General features: G+C 38.4%; 2 protein-coding genes across 2 annotated transcripts; both read left to right on the top strand. All coding sequences in view use genetic code 11, as the record gives it.

Annotated features, from left to right (window-relative positions):
• Nucleotides 1–3,886: 3,886 nt before the first annotated feature.
• Nucleotides 3,887–4,299, top strand: EGR_07142 (hypothetical protein; the record flags this gene model as incomplete). The annotated part of the gene is made up of 3 exons (XM_024496391.1): nt 3,887–3,956; nt 4,044–4,177; nt 4,258–4,299. 3 exons carry the CDS (start codon nt 3,887–3,889, stop codon nt 4,297–4,299), a joined length of 246 nt encoding a protein of 81 aa, XP_024349232.1.
• A 2,225-nt stretch (nt 4,300–6,524) lies between these two features.
• Nucleotides 6,525–6,780, top strand: EGR_07141 (hypothetical protein; the record flags this gene model as incomplete). The annotated part of the gene is made up of 2 exons (XM_024496390.1): nt 6,525–6,675; nt 6,725–6,780. 2 exons carry the CDS (start codon nt 6,525–6,527, stop codon nt 6,778–6,780), a joined length of 207 nt encoding a protein of 68 aa, XP_024349231.1.
• Between the last annotated feature and the right edge of the window lie 13,348 nt (nt 6,781–20,128).

Raw genomic sequence — 20,128 nt, 5'->3', positions numbered from 1 at the left:
TAGTCTCTGCGAGGAGTTCCTTCTGTAAAACATCCTCCGACCCTAGAAAAGCAGGATATATCACATCTGCGCTAGGCAACGCGCCATCAGGATGGGATAGGTGGACGAGTTTAAGTCCACTCACGCCGACCTCATGATTGGGTTTAAAACTCCCGGCTACTTTGAAATGAATGAACATCGGTGCCGACTACAAAACGGAGTGATCCGCAACCGACCATGCTGTCTCCTCCTCTGTCACATTGTACGTCTACTACTAGGTCTCGGGCTTCCTCTACCCCTACGGGAAAGCCTCGAGCTCATGGGCCTTACACCGTATTCGAGGATGACCTGGTATGTGAACATGCGTTTCCGCCCCCTCTGAAGTCATAAAAAGTCAAGGTAGTGCGGGAGAAGAGGAAATTGCTAAAGTAGGGAGGGGCTGGGAGACTACTAGCCCAGCCCCAAGCCCTTATCTCAAATTGCAGTTATAGCCTGCGGAGAATGAATTGCCCGCGCAGCCAGACGTACACAGTTAAATAAAGCACCATCTCAAAAAACACATAAATTATAGTTATAGCAAGAAGAATAAACGATAACATGTAACCTAGCCCAGTTTTTCCCACTGAGAGGTGATAAACCGAATTGCTTTTAATAATAAAATAAAATGAACAACGTAATAAACAGAATTATTTATAGCATGTGCGAAACACATAAAATCATGAAATAATTGTTTAATAATACATATTCTTCTTGAAATTTACCGAATTACTGTTGGGAAGCAGGGTTGGATTTAACGACAATTAATAATAGTCACTCGAATTTAGCACCCAAGTTGCTGTGGTGAGCTGTCATTGCAGAGCAAGATAATTCATTATATATTTGAACATGGAGTAAAAATAGGCCCTTCCTACAATAAATGAGGGTTGCAATTTTGTGTGGAACGAGGTAGATTTAAATATCCGAGCTAAAGTGACTCCAAATTAAATTTGACTTAACTTGATTTACGTTTGATAACTTCAACGCGAAACCAAATTAGCCTTCATTGGTGTGAAGGAAAGCGCTTAAAAGTGAATACAGCGCAAGCGGATTGCGTTAATTATAAGTGGGTCAAGGCCTCCGGTGAGCAGGTGAAATAATAAGGTGACCATAATGCAAAATTTTATGGGTACGGTTTGACAAATTTGAAAGTTGCGTTGTTAGCTAATCATTTAATAGCATGCAAAATTGCTCATCACTCGGCACTATATCCATTTATCGGTTTCACCAAAACTAACAAAACCAACTTTTCAACGTGACTCCTGCATTCCTTATAAATTTTGCCCTTGCTTTGCGGTATTGTTGAGCAATGCATATCTCTCTCTTTAGGCACAAGGCTGTCAGAAAGTGTTTACCTCATACTGGGTCAGACGTCACCGACTTCTGAAGAGGAAACATTCCGCAAACATGCTTAAACCAACAATACTCGTTTCCATTCTAGGATCGCAGCCTAATAAACCATGTCGGTATCCAACTTGTCTACCCGTTTTAAGGGTATGGAAAACAAGGAGGAAGGGATAAACGCTGCACCCACCACAACTGTTCTGAGATGCCCACGACGGCCCACACTGATGTGGCTTAATGCGAGTTCGGGAGCCACCGTAGTCAAATCCACATCAGAAATTAGAATTAAACAATGAATTTTTAGAAAGTTATATGCACTTAAATAAGCCGATTAAATAATAGAATGATATTTGAGGGGATTTTCACAAACAAACGAGAAGAAATTGGGCTGATCAAATATAGCTGGTTTACTAAAACTTGTTTATAAGTGGGTTATCTTTTCCTATTTACCAAAAGTATTTAATTAATAAACTAAGTCAGTTTAATTTTGTTAATTATAATGGTTAAGGCGTAAAAGAACAAGATACTAATAATGAAACAAGTGTGAACAAACTTTACGTTTCCCTTAATTAAAGCGCTTTTGTAAAAATGCACAGTTAGTTCGTTACACATAGTGTAGTGTAATACGATAGTGGTTTATCCCTCGGTTCTGGTGAGGCGCCACTTTTTGTACTTCGAATTAGCCCCCTTGTACCTCGCTGGGTGGGCTGGCCTTTTGGGCCATGCCAATAGCCCAGACACCTTCTCCGTGCTGAATATATATATTCTGCCCGAGTATTGTGTCTTCTTTCGTCTTCAGGGAGTCTCGGGACGCTACAGTAGTTCTAAGCGGTTTTCTTTTAAAGTTACTACTTACTAATGCATTGTCATGCTGTTTTAATAAGTAGATTTCTACGAAAGGACCTTAAGTAATTAAATCGTTGATCTTCCCGACCACTTAAATGTGGAAGGTGTGAAAATTCGGACTAAATTTAGATGTCGGTGCTATTGCAATTCAAAAAGCTGTTTTTTTAGGGTTTTAACTGTTATATAAACGGCCTATATTTTACCAATCAAATCCAGTCTCTCAGATGAAGTTTACGGGTATTTTGGCACATTGAATGACAAAAAACCTTTAAAAGCAAGCGCAAGGTAAGGCCATTAAAGCACAGTATTTACACTTATTTTAAGTTTTTAGAAAATTTTGACCACAGGTGTTGCTAGTTTTCAGGCTAAAGCACATAAACAGATTCAACGAATTACACTCTCCCATTTGTTCTTCCTGATACATGGTGGATTAACATATTCGCCACTGTTTGTAAAGCCTAAAATTTAGTAACCAATTTAAAGTACGATGTTGAGGAACTTTCTGCCTTACGTTGATTTGTTTTTGTGCCACCACTAAATAATTTAACTTTGGTGTGCCACATAAAGTTTCGTTGTCATGGTTCCTGCAAATACTTTTTTAATTAAGTAGAGTAAAAAGTAGACCACGTACTATTTTATATTTTAGGTTGCTTGTTTTAAGCACTATATTTAATCAACTCTGCATATACCTGCATATAGTTTAGCGTTCAATGCTATACAGATGTAAAATGAATTATCGTATGTACGCATAATTCAAAGTAGCAAAAATGTATTTTGTTACCAAATTGCACACCTAGTTAAAAGTTGTTTTATAAAATTACAGCTTTTAATTAGCGAAAAATGGCAGTGCTTAGCTGAGCGCGCAATTATTGCCGTAAATAACCAAGTTTACGAACAAAAAGCCAAAAAATACCGCTAATTTTGCCGAACATCCAACGCAATAGAGTTGAAGTGTAACGTTTTTATGGATATTTTGATATAATCTTTAAAATGGTCAGTAAATCTTCGGTCGGGCTCTTCATAACATCAAATGCGTGATGATCATTAGGTTGTCATTAATAAAAAATGAGATCAAACCTGTTTAGTTACTTGCAACCTGTTTTAATTTCTGACGTAATTGCTAATTGTTCAAGTATTGCAAGAATTGATATTACACGGAGGAGCAAATCTGATGTCGGTTTACGAAAAATGATAGAAAATAATTTGTTGTTATACCTTATACAATGACCTATTATCCTATCCTGGTTAATGATATGTTCAACAGATTGAAGATCAGATAGAGGGGGGGGGGGGCAAATGGCTAGACCTTTATGTACAGCATTTACAGTTAACACGTAACGCGGGGGTTCCTTTTTGCTTTATAAAGCATCGTTCCTAAAGTGTATTTAGCTGGGGTTAACTACGCTTGGGTGAATGTTTTAACACCTCTACGTTGCACTGAACAAGTCAAAAAAACATGAGCAAGAGGAATGGCAAATGTTAGTAGAAGGATTTTAGGGAAAAAGCAGTACTAAATTCAGCTGAGATAATTTCAATTAGAAATGACTTTTTATATGCTTTTAGCTTCCGAATTCTACTTCGATATATAACTTTAAATCTGCAATATTTTGGTAGTTTCTTAAAAAAATTTACCTCATTTTTTTGTCATTTCGTTCACCCGCCACGAGATTTACCTAGACCAATGCGTTTTGTTGACCTTGACTCCGCCTATCAGGTATTCTCCGGCATTCGTCGTCCCTCTTCACCTGGTGGTATATAAGCCAGCGCACAGAGGGGGCAGTGGCAATTCGAAGGGATTCCCAAATCAATTGATAAGCTAAAAGGAGCACCATGCCTAGGAGATCAGCTTGCTGTCCCAAAGCTCTCACCTACTACCAGTACAACGAGAGCCCAGCCACCGAGCATTATGAGTACTTCCATGTCAAGAATGGTAGTGAGTGTGGTGGCTGCTGCTGCAGCTGTAAGTCACCATGTAAGTCTATCTGTTCCATTCCCCCAATTAACAACGCCTAACTCTCCCTCTCTCTCTCTCTCCTTTCCCACTTCCTCTAGGCTGCGACTGCAACTGCTGTTGCTAGAGCTCTCACAACATAAGAAGAACAGAAAAAGAAGAAGAAACAGGACATATCTCTTCATCTCTGCACCTGATGTTACTGTTACCTTCTAGTAGCTGAATAAAACAGCCGATTTTGGTTTCCTTCTTTCGGATACCTCTCAACTTTTGCCCATTAAAGTGGGGGAGGATTGTTTTGCGGGCCCTTTATTCGCACAAGAATAAAAACTCAAAAAAACTGCTGATCAGTTACGAGGTGGAATAGAGTGTAATTAGGCGCTAGCTGCTAAAACGAATTAGTGATCGGGCCCTTAGCATGATTGGGTGTAATCTCATAGACGGTAGAAGAGAGACGGTGGGAGCGCTCCTTACCCAGATACACGAAAGGAATGAGGCCACCTCTTATGAGGTTCTGTTACCCTGTACCCAGGTAAAGTGAGCAGGTGAAAGGTGGAACCGAATTCTCTGTCGAGTGAAAATTTCCACCTTTGGGTCGTAGGCGAAGCTTGGAGTTTTGACCTCTTAAATTAAAACGAATTATAGGCGGCAGGTATAAACAATTCACAAAAAAGCCGAATTAAACAATAAAGATGAAATAATTAGTAAACCTGCAGAATGTCTTCTGGCGCCTGAAATGGGAACTTTTAAAACTGTAACGGTATGCTACTACAGGAATTACTTAGTAAGACGCAGTCCGAGACACCAGAGAGCGTTGTCAAGCTCTAAATGGAAATACAATAGGCGAATTAGGTTTCAGCTAGACTCGAAACTACCATCAGCACGCGTACAAGCTGGTGTATTCAGAAGTGGACGGTGGCAACTGCCAGGCTCTCAGACTGCAGTCACATAGTTGAATGGATTACCAGTCACGGTGTTGTAAGAGGTAAAGCTAAATCAGCTCAAATTTAAGTGAATTTCGGCAAAAAAGAGAGTGAGAATGACGCTGATTGACGTGATTTCTAAATATCTCTCCACAATTCTATTTATTAGAGGTGAAGGTGCCAAATAAAAATGTGAAATTTTGTATGAGTAAGTTTATTTCTTGGAATATTTGCAGTTAACTGAAATTACTTTGGTTTTGCAATGCCCTTGTTTTAAACGCACCTTCACAATTTTATGGCGCAGGCCTGCTCCTGGATTGTGGACGAGAAATTGAAGCCACCGTAAAATAATTAACTAATTGAGTGAATCAAGGAATCGCTTAGGTAATGCTAACATTATCGCCCCCATAAAATCCACTTCTTGAGGTGATTTTATGCAGTAAAATGCCATTGGGTGCCTTATTCTCCTATTTATTCCTTCACTTACAAAGCGATAATTTGGCATCTTCAGAAAGCGGCCAATCGGTTCAACTGCAATGCTACCGGAGACCATCGGTAAACCAGACTCTCTACCTTTTTTTAAAAAGACTGGCCTCTATTCGCATCCTTATGTCAATACTTAATAAGACAAAACAAATTTGTTTAGAAAACATATTTAGGATAAAATCATCAAAGACACTTTTTAAAGTAGTTGCTTATTTGCATACTTTTCCAGTCTTTTGTATGACATCTAAAATAGACCAAAAACGATGACTTATTTGGACTGTAGAATAATTTGACTGATGACACATGTATACTATGGCAAAATTTGAATGAAATAAAATAGGAAAAAGGCAAGCTTTATTACATTAAACAGCCTTTTCCAGAGGAAGGACCACTGATACCAGACTAAACGCAGCTATGCAGAGTCAATCATGTTTATTCACCACAAGATGGTCTGAAAAATCCCTATGTGCGCATAACATGTATAAGGTTCGTCAACATGGAGTTGAATAGGTTAAAAGTCAATGGTTTTTGGTATATTGGTAAGGAATGAGTGATTTAGTTATTTTGATGCTAACTAGGGTTCTCGCAGTTGTAAAAGGTGCAATAAAAGCCTTAAAATATTATTTTTTTATTGCTTCTAAACCCAATTTTAAAAGATTTCTGCAACTCTTGCAGGACCTAAAGTATTAGGCATTACATGATAATGTGGATGGGTTTTTGCCTATTGAACTTTAGTATCAAAAGGTTTATATATATTGCAATTATAAATTTCTAACGTTAATGCACTTTCATAAAAAAAGTACATTTACTAGTTTTGGGAATTTTCTTGTTTGAATCTCCTGCTCTAATGGTTACGACCCTGGCCAATTTGGCAAGTTACATCGATTAGGGATTTATGTTGGGCTATATAAATAACGTCAAAATGTCAATCTCGTCACAGCAACTCACTTTCTACTACAATGTCAAAAGATCTTGGCCCCTATCCTAAGTCTTTGACTTACTACCAGTACACTGAGAGCCCTGCTTCGGAACACTACGAATATTTCCATGTGAAGAACGGAAGTCCATCTAGTCCTTCCACGGAATGTCTTTGTCGAGTTAAACGTCAGCGTACGTGCAACATTATTTTAGGCTTTTAATTTCTCATTTTTTTTTGCAGCTCGTTCTTGCAAGCGCTCTCGCCGATCTTGTGATGAGAGAAGTTGCAGGTCTTAAATCACCAATGAACAAAATGTCCTTTACTTCTATCTATAGTAAATAAAATGTTTAAATTTGTTCATATGTCTTTTTATTTTGAGTTGTTTTCGTTTTTGGCAGTTTGAGTTTTTTGCTGACATAATTTATCTTATTTATAGGTCATAGGCAAACAAACGGCGTAGTTAGTTTGATATGTTGGTAAAATATAAGTATGTCGTCAAAAAGGGGAAAAAAGTCTGCCCTAGTTGTGTAATAAGCGTTTAGATCATAAAACAATGATGAAGATGGCCAAAATGATGGTCTATGCAGTGTAATCTGGGTTCGAGTTTTTAGTGTTTTGCAATGTCTTAACACCATCTGGAGGTTAAACTCAACCGGGGAACTTAAAGCCATTAACTACGTGTATGCTTTTGCCTTGGAGTTTATTGCTAGCACTTTCCTTGCAAACATTCTTACCGTGTTACTTACTGTTAGTCTTAAAATGGGAATTAATGAATAATGAGATTTGAGGGCCTGTTGAAGTTTTCTCTCTTCGTAAGACCTTACTTGCAGATGATCAAGAAAGGAGGAAAATTTGGCTATTTCTGTTGCTTGGGTTTACTGCGCTGCAATCGAATAATTGTTAGGGCTGAATTAAACAGGTTCGGTGCCTCGTGAATGTCTATTAAGCTAATTAACGATGTGGTAGGGCTGTAATACTAGAAAAAAATACGCGGAGTCTGCCTTGCCGCAAAACGTTTCTAATTGGCAGACCTACTGCTCAAGACCCGCTTTTTTACTTCGATTTCATTAAATCGAATATTTAAAAGATTAGTTTTGAGGATGAAATTGAAGGAGATTCATGTTACCTACCTGGGAAAAACGTGCTAAAATCTTAAAGCATTAACATTTTTCTGGGAAATAAGTTGCAAAATTCTTGAGCAGTTTTCTTTTTTTCTTAACCTTCCTATCTAAGCTGTTCATTTCCAAGTTATGAATGATATAATTTGCTTCTTCTAAAAAACATGCCAAGAAATAAACGTCACCATTAGGTTCATTTGCATTACCTTTGCCGCGTTACTTTTACAAATAAACTGTAAATTGTTTTATCATTTGGAAATGCTTTTGAGGTAAATTTTTGAAGAACAGAATTGTGCCACCGATGGTCACTTCAATGGAAGTCCATGCCACTAGAGGAGTGACATCATTGATTCAGTAGGATAACTTCATTATTTTCATTGCAAGGGATATCTTACTCCTGACTTGAATGTAAAAAGCACTCAAAAACTTACTTAAGTAAATGGTAAAATAAAAACATTTATACAAACTGAATAAAGTGAAAAACGGATGATAAACGTACTATAGAAAGGTAACAAATAGACGATAGACAGGTGGGAGGAGATAAATAGATGGACAAATGGATGGGTGGATGGATTGGCAATTGGAAGGGTAAGCGGATCCAGGATGGATGGATTGGTGGAGGAAGGGATGGTTCCAGGATGGATGAATAGATGATTTGGTGGATCGTGGATGGATAAGCAAATGAAGGAACAGATGAATGGATGCGGGATGGGTTGGCAGATGAGTGGATAAATAGAATGATGATTAAGTGGATGGAGGGATGAATGAGTGGATGGAGCAGTGAACTAAAGGATGGATGGATACAAATTAGATTATCGACCTGGTTACTAAACAGAAGGGAAACAAAGATCAACTGTGTAGTGCAGATGGACAAGAGAGTCGAATAGATGAAAGGATGGACAAGTCGGTGGAACTTCTAGAAGCTTTTCTGAGCATTTATATAGCCCTAATGATCTCTTCTACTGCATTTTAAATCTCACCTCCTTCTAACATATTTGTGCACTAACTGGAGGGGGCATGTGGCTGTATTTTCACCACTGATGCTAGATTCTAGCGTTGTTTTTATATAAAAAGTTGTCACAATTGTTTTTTTTTCTAAAGAGAAGGAAAATTGTCCTATTCCCTATGCTAAAACTTCACTTTTTCATTTTTTACGTCGTTTGCCAATCTAATTACATCACTAACTAGCACGGCGTCAAAACTTGGGAGAGCATTGTCAAATGAGACATTTTATTGTCTTGGCTAAGGGGACCAAGTACTGCCATCATAATACCATGCATATGTAATAAAGTTACATCATTACGTGGTATAAATTAAGTTAAACTGGGCTGCAGAGTCAAAGCCCTTCATTAAAGGCGAGGAGTTGATGAGCTTGACGTCTCAACCGCCGTCGACTAAAGTGTGCTTTTTTCCAAGACAAAAAAAGCCATCTCATTAGACCTTTGGATTATAATAAATTAATACTAATTATTAGCAAAATATATCTTCCAACTAAAGGAGAAAATTTGCATTTCGTTACGTGATTGAATTGCCGCTAAAAATCATCGATTTTTACCACCTGAGCAGGTAACCCATCAGCTGGCAGTCGTTGCATTCGTGCTGCGGCGCAGCCAATAAATCGATAAATCGATAGGATTATGCATGTTTGGCTGTCTTGTGAATCTCGGCGATGTCAACTAAAACTCTTCTCTTTTTTTCTGCCCTTTTTTTGCATGAAATCACGACAGTCATTAAGACAGTGAGGGCGATTAGCGGGTGAGGGGGGGAGTTAGGCAGTACCCAAGTAAGTGCTCTCCAAATGGCTTTGAAGTAGGCATCATTAAATGCCGCTTGTCATTAACGGCAATTTAATTTTGCTGATCAGACTGTCGATCCTATGGGGTCATGTGAATGCAAAGTATGCAGTTGGCATTAAAAAAAGTCAGTAAAGAAACAGGTAAATTGAGTTAGGATGAAAGTATTGCTCTTTAGATTGGTGTTGGCTATCACTCTTAGCATACTTTTATCTCAGAAAATAAGCATAGCTAGAAACAATTCATGTTAGAAGGGGTAATACGAATAACATCAGCCAACATTTGACTGATTTAGTTGTTTAGGGGTGCAAAAAAACTTGTCGTAAGTAGCTACTCTAAACTTTTAGGTGATAATAATTTTACACCCCGGGAACAATTGAATTTTTATTACAAATTTGCACAACACCACATGCGAATCAAATATAAAGAGATAAGATTTTGTAGGATAAATAATTTAATGCATCACACATCCACTTTGAATGACATTGACGCAGAGGCTAATGCCATTTCAGGCGATAAAAACAAATCTGTAGGATTGTCAATAATGAGAAACGGTAAAATAAGGGAATTAAGGCCCTCCGTCATGCAAACTTATGTGGGAAAAAAAACCGCACAGACTCAACGAAAAATACAAGGACTGGGTGTTTATTACTACCTCACTGCCCAATAAAATGACTATTGGTCTAACTAACGAAAAATTTGGCGGTCATTCCTGCGAGTTATCGGCAGCTCTTCTTGACTGTGATTAAGGTCACTCAAAAACCATCTTTATGGTACAATTTTTTAAATATAATTCGACAATTTTTTGCGGTACGTCTGTACAACTCGCAGTCGGCTCTTCTAACCACTGATGGGATAACCTTGAGTGCGGCACCTGGGACCAATCAAAATGGTGTTCAAAGGACGGAGTTAATAATTGGCACATATATTGATTGCATTACTGTCTACGTAGTAAAACAGCAGTCAATTATTATAGTGCGTTCTAAATTACTCAACTTTTTACTTGTTTTTGTTAACAATAATTTTACGCTTAAATTTTCTAGTATTTATAAGAAATAGATGGCTGATTTATTATTAGTTCCTAGAAATCCCTAAATTTCAGCGCTTCCTTTATTTGATTTTTCCTTACTACAAAACGAGCGTAATTTACAGGAGGGTGAAAAATTGGCTGAGTGCTAGCTAAAAACCAACTTTTTTATATTAAACAGTTTAAACCAAACGTAAGTATCAATAGGCATTAAAAAATTTGCCGCAAAATTTGGGTAAATCATCACCAAACAAACTTTGGGACTTGTTTCAGCAAAATAAACAACATAAAATGGGAAAGAGTTTTATTATATGACTATTTTTGTTTTTTTTTTGTGCACCATTGGTGGTCAAAGGATCACCAATAGAGGGTGCATGGGGAGATTGTATTAACAGCAACAATCAATGAAAAATATACACGAAAGGTAGAAGTCAATAGCGAAAAATATACGCAATGAAGAAAAGTGGGACAGAAGTGTCTATTCTTTGCGCTATTAACACCACTACAATTGTCGTCGACAGAGGAATTTGCTAACTCCGTAACCACCATCCTAGGGACAACATCCACCACAGGAGTATGCGCATGGGCACGGGCAGCAACAGCTATCAACTGTAAACAAGAAAGTGGATTAAGTAGGCACAGGGGCTTCCACTTACCACAGCACGACTGACAGGGGTCGCAACATACGTAACAGCAGACAATAGGATCTGGAATTTCGTAACAATACTGAACTGGTTTTTTCACCAATTTCTTCTCCACCCTGTACTCATATCCCCTAAAACACTTGCAAGGCATTTTCTACTTTCTATTTCAGTTGGAGACGCAAAAAACTTGAAACTGCTCTTTAGGAAGCAGGTAAAACTATTTATATAACCGGTGAAAGATCTTACATCCAGGTAACCTTGACGCACTCCCATCTAGCCAATCGACACACCTTCTCCCCTCCTCCCTAACCAATCCCCTAGGGCCAAGGTCATTACACACCCAAACCAATCAGTGGGGCAAGAGTCACAAGTTTCCTGTGATACAGAGCGACGATTTATTTGCTGTTTATAAGATCATTTTTGGTCCAAACAAATACCAACGTGAGTGGGCTGGGGACTTGGAGTGAGAGGATGACGGTGAGAATAGCCTTAGTTGCAGCACTTTTTTATGGGGCAACCTAGGGGAGGGAGGAAAAAGAAGGGTAAATCAGTGAATATGATAGGGGGGTTAGATGGAGATGACTTACATTTGGGCATACAGGGCTTCTCACAGATAACCCGGCATTTCCATGGCTCCGGAACGGCAAGGCAATGCTTTATTGGTTGCTTACAAACCTGAGGAATGATTTGGTAGTGATCTGTAGTAAAGCAACGGCAAGGCATTGGATTTATTAGCTGCGGCGAGGATGCTAATGAAGCAATTTATATATGGCGACTCATCTGACATTTCACACACCACCCTTCGCACACGCACACACACACTTATTTGCATACACTAATTAATTAAATTGAACCACTTGGTCACATTAACGATAATCAAATTAGTCGCAAAATTGATCCTCCAAGCAACCACCTCACCACCTAAAGGTCTTGACAGGTCTAGAGGCAATGCAGCACGATCGGCAACCTGTCTTTTGAGGAGGCAAATTTTGGGCCAATGGGCTACATAGACAGGCAATTCAAAGTTTGCGGTGAAATTATTTGCACTGGGGGATAAAAATGACGAAAAATATGGTGAAAAAAAGTATAATTTGGATCAGAGCCAACGTCTGACATCTCAAAAGCAAGAAGAATGAATGGGATCACGCGCGCGCGCGCGGAAAAACCCCGCTGACCAATGCGGTGGCAGCCTGTATGCCTAGACGAGCCAATAGAGAGGAGGCGCTGTTGGATAGCCCCTGCCAGGGGCACTAATCAAGTATAATTGATTGCTAAAAATGATATTTTTCACATTCATTTATTTCGTAAAATATTAGGACTTCTATATTATACCTAAAGATTGCAGCACTTATGTAAAAGGCTGTGTAAATAATGATTTAAAGGCGATTTGGGGAAAGCAAATTTTAGTAGAATTATGAGCTTGCCCAAACAACATTTCTTCCGAGAGAATGAAAAAAAGCCTCCTCACGTTTTCTTTAGGCGTATTTTTACAGTTAATGGATAGTTGAATGCGGGGTGGATAACTGGATGGATGGTTACTTGAATGTGTGATGGATGTATGGACTCGGGGCGGTTGGTTGGGTTGGCGGGTGGACGGATTTCTGAATATAAAATAGATGAATGCTGTCAAGTCCTACAAGTGAAATCTCACACATTTCAAGGAAACATTAACCAACAACTTTCAGGAAATAGTCTCAAAATTAAAAGGGTTGAAAAAACCCTTCACAATTACAAAAGATTAAAATTAAAGACAGCAAATTGGTTCTTTTAATAAATTTGTTTGTGAAAGGCGCAATTTATGTATTTCTTGGCCAAGAGATGCCTTTTGTTGCCTTTTTGTGCAAAATTAATAAAATGTAATTGACACCCTGTGACACTCCGCCGAAATTTTATTGACAAGACATTAAAAGCTGGTGTGAAGTTTCTTTGCGACTTACCTCGTTGTGGGAAACGAAAACTGTTTACATATTCAACTTGGGAGTGACGTTTCTCGAGGTCCTCCACCCATCCAAGAGGATGACTTTGTCCTGGAAATAATCGCTTTTGTTTTTTTTAGGACTTTAGGAAATGTTTCACCTCTCAAGGATGCCCTTAGATCGAGTGCACATAGCCCTTGAATAAGTATTCTTGACTGAGGTTTACAGAGCCCCCAATGTCTGAGTCCATAATGGATACAGGATGGATGGATGAGGGTGGGACACAAAAATTCTGCTGCGCCTTTATTTATCCCTCCATCCTGTATCCATCTCTCCACTATCTAAACATACATTAATCCAACGCTCCTCTACATTTGGTGCAGATTAAAAAAGTCTTCCACAGTATCCAAGTAGCGTCACACGCCAAAGTCCAATTAATTCGGTCACGCCCTTTTGCCGGCTAAACGGTCCTACTAGCTATATCATTGCTTTTCGCGTTTCTTCCCCACTAAAGGTACCTCACTCTTCGATAATTAACATCTCCTCGTATGAGTTGATTGACACCCCAGCATATCAGCTGCCAGTAGCAATTAGATCCTCGGTGGTGAGTACAGAAGACAGTAGTTTGCACGAGAAAGAAGCCTTAACAGCACAGATTAAGGCATTTGGGTGTGTACCTTTTTTCTTCGCAATTTCTACTGCAAAGTCTTAATCCTCATTGCTTGATTTCGGGTGGATGGACTCATCAGACTTCAAAAAAGAGTAGCCTTCAAAAGATGAAAAAATATCTTTGCTATTCTGTCAGTAAATTGGTAAACGAGTGGATGCACCTATCAAACTCCAGACAGTGGACGCCAATGGCTCCTGTGAGGAGGAAACGAACTACGACTTTCTACGCCCTCCTCTAACCAATCTACTAGTTCCGAGTTTGTGACGGCCGAGGTGGAGGAGGGAAACACTGAACCTGTTTTACTGCTGGTGGCGCCGGCAGGACCTAAACTCTTTCAAGGCCAGTATGGACTTCAAAACATGGCTTAAAAACCACGTATTTGAATTTAAAATGTTTAGTTAAGTAGAGAAAAAAAGAAAAAAAATTAAAATTGTAGTATTTTAAGGTTGTCAAAGACAAAAACAACTAAGCATCACTATAAAATTGCCTAAGAATTTCCCATAAATCTTCCTGTGACTTTTCTTCATCATCGTTTGATGGGAGAAGTCTAATCTTCCCTGCCTAGTGACATCAACTTGGATTTGTGCTTATAACCACTTCTCTTGCCTAATGTCAATCAATCAACACTTTGTGCCGTAAAAGTGTGAATTTGTCTGGCCTAGCAGCTGGATTTAGGATGCTCTCAGTCTATTCTAGACTTGGTAACTGCTGGGAAAGGGGGGGGGTTAGGACATTTGTAGACACAAGATGTTGAAGTTTGACCTCCAGCCGTCAACTGCTCTGGAGCTGGCCTTAAATTTTATTTTTCATTGCAGTCAAGCTGTGGATACACAACTGGACCCGCTAAATCTCCACCTGAAAGTGGAAGTCTTGCGGGCAAATAATCATGCTACCAGCTTGGTAAAAGAAAAGTTTAAATGTCCGCATTTTCGACCACTTTAATAAGAGCTGGAGATGGATATCCTTCTGCATATTTAACACCTGCTACAAAGTCGTGCGCTGCTTTTATTAATGTTAAAATGTTGGGCTTCAGGTTCGTCTGACACCCGAAATTTACTTGACATCATTAAAATTAATCAAGAGGTCTGTAAGTCTTGAAAAGCTATCAAAGTAAAAATGATCATCCATCATTCAACCTAAGGACTGCCTAATCTCGTGTGTGGCAGTGTGGCTGGATGGATGCATGGATAAAGATTCATTTCTCCCTTAAAAGCGCCATGTAGCTAAATCCTTCGCAAAAATACCTTTATTTCGCCTTTTCATTGTCGCTTCACTAATTAATATTACATAAAGTGGGCTGAGCAATGCATATCAATTATTTTTATGAAAGTTGCGCAATTTTACTCCACTTCGACGAGAATTTATCACCTAACTTCGTATTTTCCTAAAATTGTCTTCTTATTGCGAGTTCACTCTGCCCCCTTCAGCGGATTAATATGCCATTTTGTCTCCCTTATTTCGCATTTTCTCATCATTTTTCTTTGAGAATTAAAAAAAACAAGTTTACAAAGAAATTGAGCAAAAAATGGTAATCCGGTTTGACTTTACCAGCATAATTTAATTTGTTAGGGGAAATTTTAACCTTTTCATACATGAAGCTCTAGCTGAACACTGAAAATTACCGTTATTAAAATAAACGTTAGAGTGCCTTTTGCAGGGGCGAGAACATAAGTTTTGGCAAGTTCATCATTTTGGCAAATTATTCGGCTTCTCTGGCTCATAGGCCGTCTTTTACAGAGTAAGGAAACACTGAAATTTCCCCCCCCCCTTCCTCCTTAGTCTGTACGTCACTAACGGAGTTGAGTTAGATACTACTTACTAAAGAACGGTCACCACAAAATCGCTTTCTTAAAGTTGGGAGAGATTATTTAGCTGAAAATTAGCGGAAAATAAATCCGAATTTTTTCTGCGATCGAAAGCAAATAAGCTGACAACGGCGGTCAAATTCGGGCAGTGCGAGGGAATATCGATTATTTGATACACCTCGATCGGAGATGACCTGATTGGCCACACTTAAAAGTGCCTCCTTTTTCTAATTTTGTCATTGTAAATAGCAAAATTACTGTTCCACTGTGTCAAGTCAATTTTACAGATGATGAGCCATAGGAATCTTTTCTAATCAACCTCGACACCAATATTTTTTTATTTATTCCCAAAAAATGCGGGAATGGCGTAGCGCAGCTTGTAGTCATAAGGCAGACGTAGTGTTATTTGCCTTAATAGATCAGGCCATCTACAACTGACCCATTTGGAAATGAAAACGATCCTCTTTTATCTTAACTAGTGGTAACAGGGTTCGACTGCTATTTAGGAAAGTGTTTACACAAATTAACTATAATTTTCAGAATATTTGCACACTGAATTGTGGTTATTTAGCCCTCTGCAAGCACTCTTCTTATGAGTATTTCTAGTGTTTAAGGTGCAGAGATGACATTAGAAAACAGAGTTTTTAAGCGATAGAACCCAGTTTACAGCAGATCTCCAGTCCCTTATTTCTTATGACTTAAAATTAAATCTTTTTTCAAACAATCGCCTCACAAGCCCAATCGAAAATGCTTTTGTGGGTTTTTCCAGAACCACTTTCATAGTGGTGTATCAAGGTTGTCTAATCTTGTGGATGCAATATCACATAGGTGCTTTTCTAACACTTCAAAGTACAAATGTTTACGTGCTTGGGTTATGAAGGACAAGTACATTTTATTCGGGCTTAGGTCAATCAAACCATTCATAACAAGTCGCCTCTACTGCAACATAAAAAGCCAACTTCTCTAAATTTGAAAATAATAGTGATTTTTGGGTGGATTCTTTCTTAAAATATCGAAAAAATCAATTAATATAATGGCATTATTATATTAGCACCTTACTTCTAAGAAATTTAGTAGTATGTAATCCCCAATGCTTTGAACGCTGAGCAAGGAAGCTGAGAGACCTGATTCGAAGTCAAAATGCTCAGTGATTGGATTCAAACCGCGATTTCACGAAACACTTTTCAAAGAGGTCTATAAATCTTCTTCCTATCTTAAAATCCACCTATAAAAGAAGACAGGGGACTTGACAATTAGGCAGTTTAGAAAAATCCTCACCAAGTCACTTGTGACTTCCCTTAAACTCTTCTTTCAAGTCACACCTCATATTTTCAAAGTGTACTTATTACCCTCTTTTATAAGAAAAACATAAAATAAAGAGTGTTAAGTGATGCAGCATTTAAATGGTTGCATATTGGAATAGAGGAGAGCCAAGAGAATCTACACGAGGGAGTAAAATTTCTTTTTCTCTATTAGAGACTTCACAATACGCATAGAAATCTCCAGGGTAGTGTATAAGAAAAAAGGTCATTTCTCTTATTGCATTGCCCCTGGTATGACCATTGTCTTGAGAAATAATATCTCCACGGGAAAAAAAGGCATTGCCTGAATCATAGCCTCCATAAAAGATTACCTTTGAAAGCACTTTCTATGACTGAAAAGCAAGAAAATACTAGCAATGGAGTTGAGGAAATTGTTATTTATTGTGACCGCAAATACAAGCAGTATAAAGCGGATTTGGTCTTCTAGTTAAATATGTAAGGACATTTTGTGAACTTTTCTTAAAAGAGCTTGAAGTTTAGGGGTCTTGCCAAGTGCGTCATGTGCCGTCTGAAAGGGGAAGTGACCAAGAAACGAACAGACGGTCTAATCAGTGGGTAATAATTCCACCTTCCCCATTGGCTATAGATGCTGACCATTTGTTTTAGGTTGCCCTGTCAAGCATCTTAAATGTGGTGCATTTTAAAGACTTCTCAATGGTTTGAAGTATTTGAAAGCGTTAATTAAGTTGATTTTTCCTCCTAAAAAACAAATCCTCTAGGAGAGACAGGTCTCAGTAAGCAATTATGGCATGCTGTTAAAATCTGTTATAGAAAATTTAATTCACTATCAATCGCGTTTTCAATATTTGAGAAAGAAATTTCGTTATGGTCAGTTTAAAATTCCCAAATTTAAGTTCTTTAAATTTAATTTTAGGCAACCATATTACAGCTGGCTACTTAAAAGTGGTTAGTAGCGGGGAATAGAACAGTTGGATTTTTAGTATGAAAACCTCGTATTGAAATTTTGGAAAAATAACATTAGAAATTCTTGATGAATTTGATCGAAGTGGTTGAATGTAAATGTGGAACATTTGTCAGAGGGTATTAGGTGGGTGTTAGTTTAGAATGCATCCATCTTATAACCGCATAAATACGGCCTCCATTTTATCATTCATGCGCCTATCCTGGATTCGTAAATTCACCGGAATTTTATTCAAGTCTTTTATTCCTCCCTTAATCATGTGCCACTTATCAATCCATTCCATATTCGGCCATCTCGTATCCATTAATCCGTCCCTCTGCACTTTCATCTATGCATCAATCCCAACATCTCAGGTTGATAAACTTATTCCTCTTTATCGACAGAAACTTAGGCAATGTACAGAACTGGATATATTTATGTAGTGTGACACCAAGAATAAATTCGAGGCCCGCATTTATCGTTCATCTTGGACCTACTGTAAGTTAATTGCAAATAAAAGTTTCAGGGAGGGCTCGAATTCCTCCTCACTGTTGGTTATGATGATGAATCTTCTAGGCGCATTAGAAATCTTAATCAAACAAGTAACCACTCGTCGATTCTACTTATTTATTGCTAGTAGAAAAAAAAGGAAAAGTTTCAATCATTGACCTTACTATGTACAAAGCTGACCAACCATTGAGGACTACTGTCCTCTTTTAACTATTGTTCATTAGTTCTATAAATCCTTTTAAAAGAATGTTTTCGGCACTAACAAATGTCTTTCATTTTGTAACTTAACTACCTTTATTTATTTCCATAAGTAAATTGCGCATTGGATTAATATGATTGGTTAAGCTGGAAATGAACCAATCAAGTTGCTCCGTACTTTTATGTCAAATCAAGACAAGTAAGTGAAGTTGTCTACGAATGCTAAGCCTTCAATTCATAATCTTCACATACAAACCGCTTCTGTACATAGATTCAAAGTTTGTAAAGTGACATGAGAAATAAATTTGGGAAATTATGGAGAAGTTTCAGTAAAATTACTGCAAATCTATGCCTCTAAGGGCGCACAATTACTTAGCAGTCAATGAGAAAGGAAAAAAATACCAATCATTTACTCTCAAATGGATTAAACTTTCCTTAGTATGCTTAAGACTCAAATTTTAAGAGCTGCATGGAGATATTTTAGGCTGTGATAAGAATTCAATCAGATATGGTAGTTTCTCCTAGCTTCCTGTAGATTTCTTAAATAAATAATGAAAAGAAAGAATAAAGAGTCCCATTTAATTAATCGAAATGAAAAATTGTGCTACAGGATTTAAAATGGATTGGCGAGAGTATGTGAAAGAAATAACAGGCTCTATATAGGGGGATGGAATGACAGCTGAAAGCGGGAAAGTTAACAGAACTGTGCAAATGAATAAATGGATGAATGGATAAATGGATGGGTAGGTGGATGGATACGGGAAGGAAGAATGGATAGAGGATAGTGGGTGGGTTGTAGATAGTCAATTTTTAGGACTGTGCCCCTTATTGTTATCTCTACTGCCCTCCTCTCACCACGAACCCACTTCCATATGGTCCCAGAGTTGAGTAAAACCTGGTGGATGTGTTTCAAGCCTACCTATTTTACAAAAAACGTTTATCTCAGCTCCAAAACCTGCCGAATCTTCCCTTTAGATTTGTTACAACCCATCTAGCGAGGATGTGTTGGTGGAGGAGATCACAGACGCTAAAGTGATTCTGGCAACGAGCCAGGCAACAATTAGGATCACTGTATCTCCGAATGTTCAGTATGTATGCAACGCAAATAAAAAGGAGGCACTACTTTGATTGAGGAGGTAAAAAAGGCGCAGTTGTGCTTCAGATGAGTAATGGCACAAGCTGTTGACGCGCCTATCTACAAGAAAGGCATAAAATTGAGCAGCTGGGTGCCGCATGCTTTAACAGAGCGCAACAATTATCCTATTTCGCTCTTTAAATTCACTAAAACCCACCAATTTAAGGCCTTTCTGACGCTACTAAGGGTCAATATACTCAAGAGTGGAACAGCCGAACAGATTGTACCACACCCAATACTGCGCCAAACAATTCAAAGCTGTGAAAGGAAAATGCATTCTCGGTGTTGGGGTAGGCGTGTGTGCCGTAGATTATAAAGGCAAAAGTACATTGCAACAGTTAGCGTTTGTTTGTCGACTAATGACAGTTAAAGTGGAGTGAGTAAAAGTGATTAATCCGAAAGAGCTTTGGCTAGTTGACCAGTAGACTCAACATCGCGCTCAATGCTACTTACTTTTTTCCTCCCTTCCTACGTTCATCTCTGCACGCCTGATTTGTCCATCAATAAATCCAAGCAAACAGGCATCCATCAATTTTATCCATCCATCCCGAATTCATTCTGGTTCCACACATCCATGGGCAATACACCCTTCCATCCCACCTTCG

The sequence above is a fragment of the Echinococcus granulosus genome (genome assembly GCF_000524195.1).
Source record: "Echinococcus granulosus chromosome Unknown EG_S00070, whole genome shotgun sequence".
Taxonomy (NCBI): Eukaryota; Metazoa; Platyhelminthes; class Cestoda; order Cyclophyllidea; family Taeniidae; genus Echinococcus; species Echinococcus granulosus.
The sequence above is the reverse complement of the archived record's forward strand: the minus strand, read 5'-3'. Positions and strand labels throughout refer to the sequence as shown.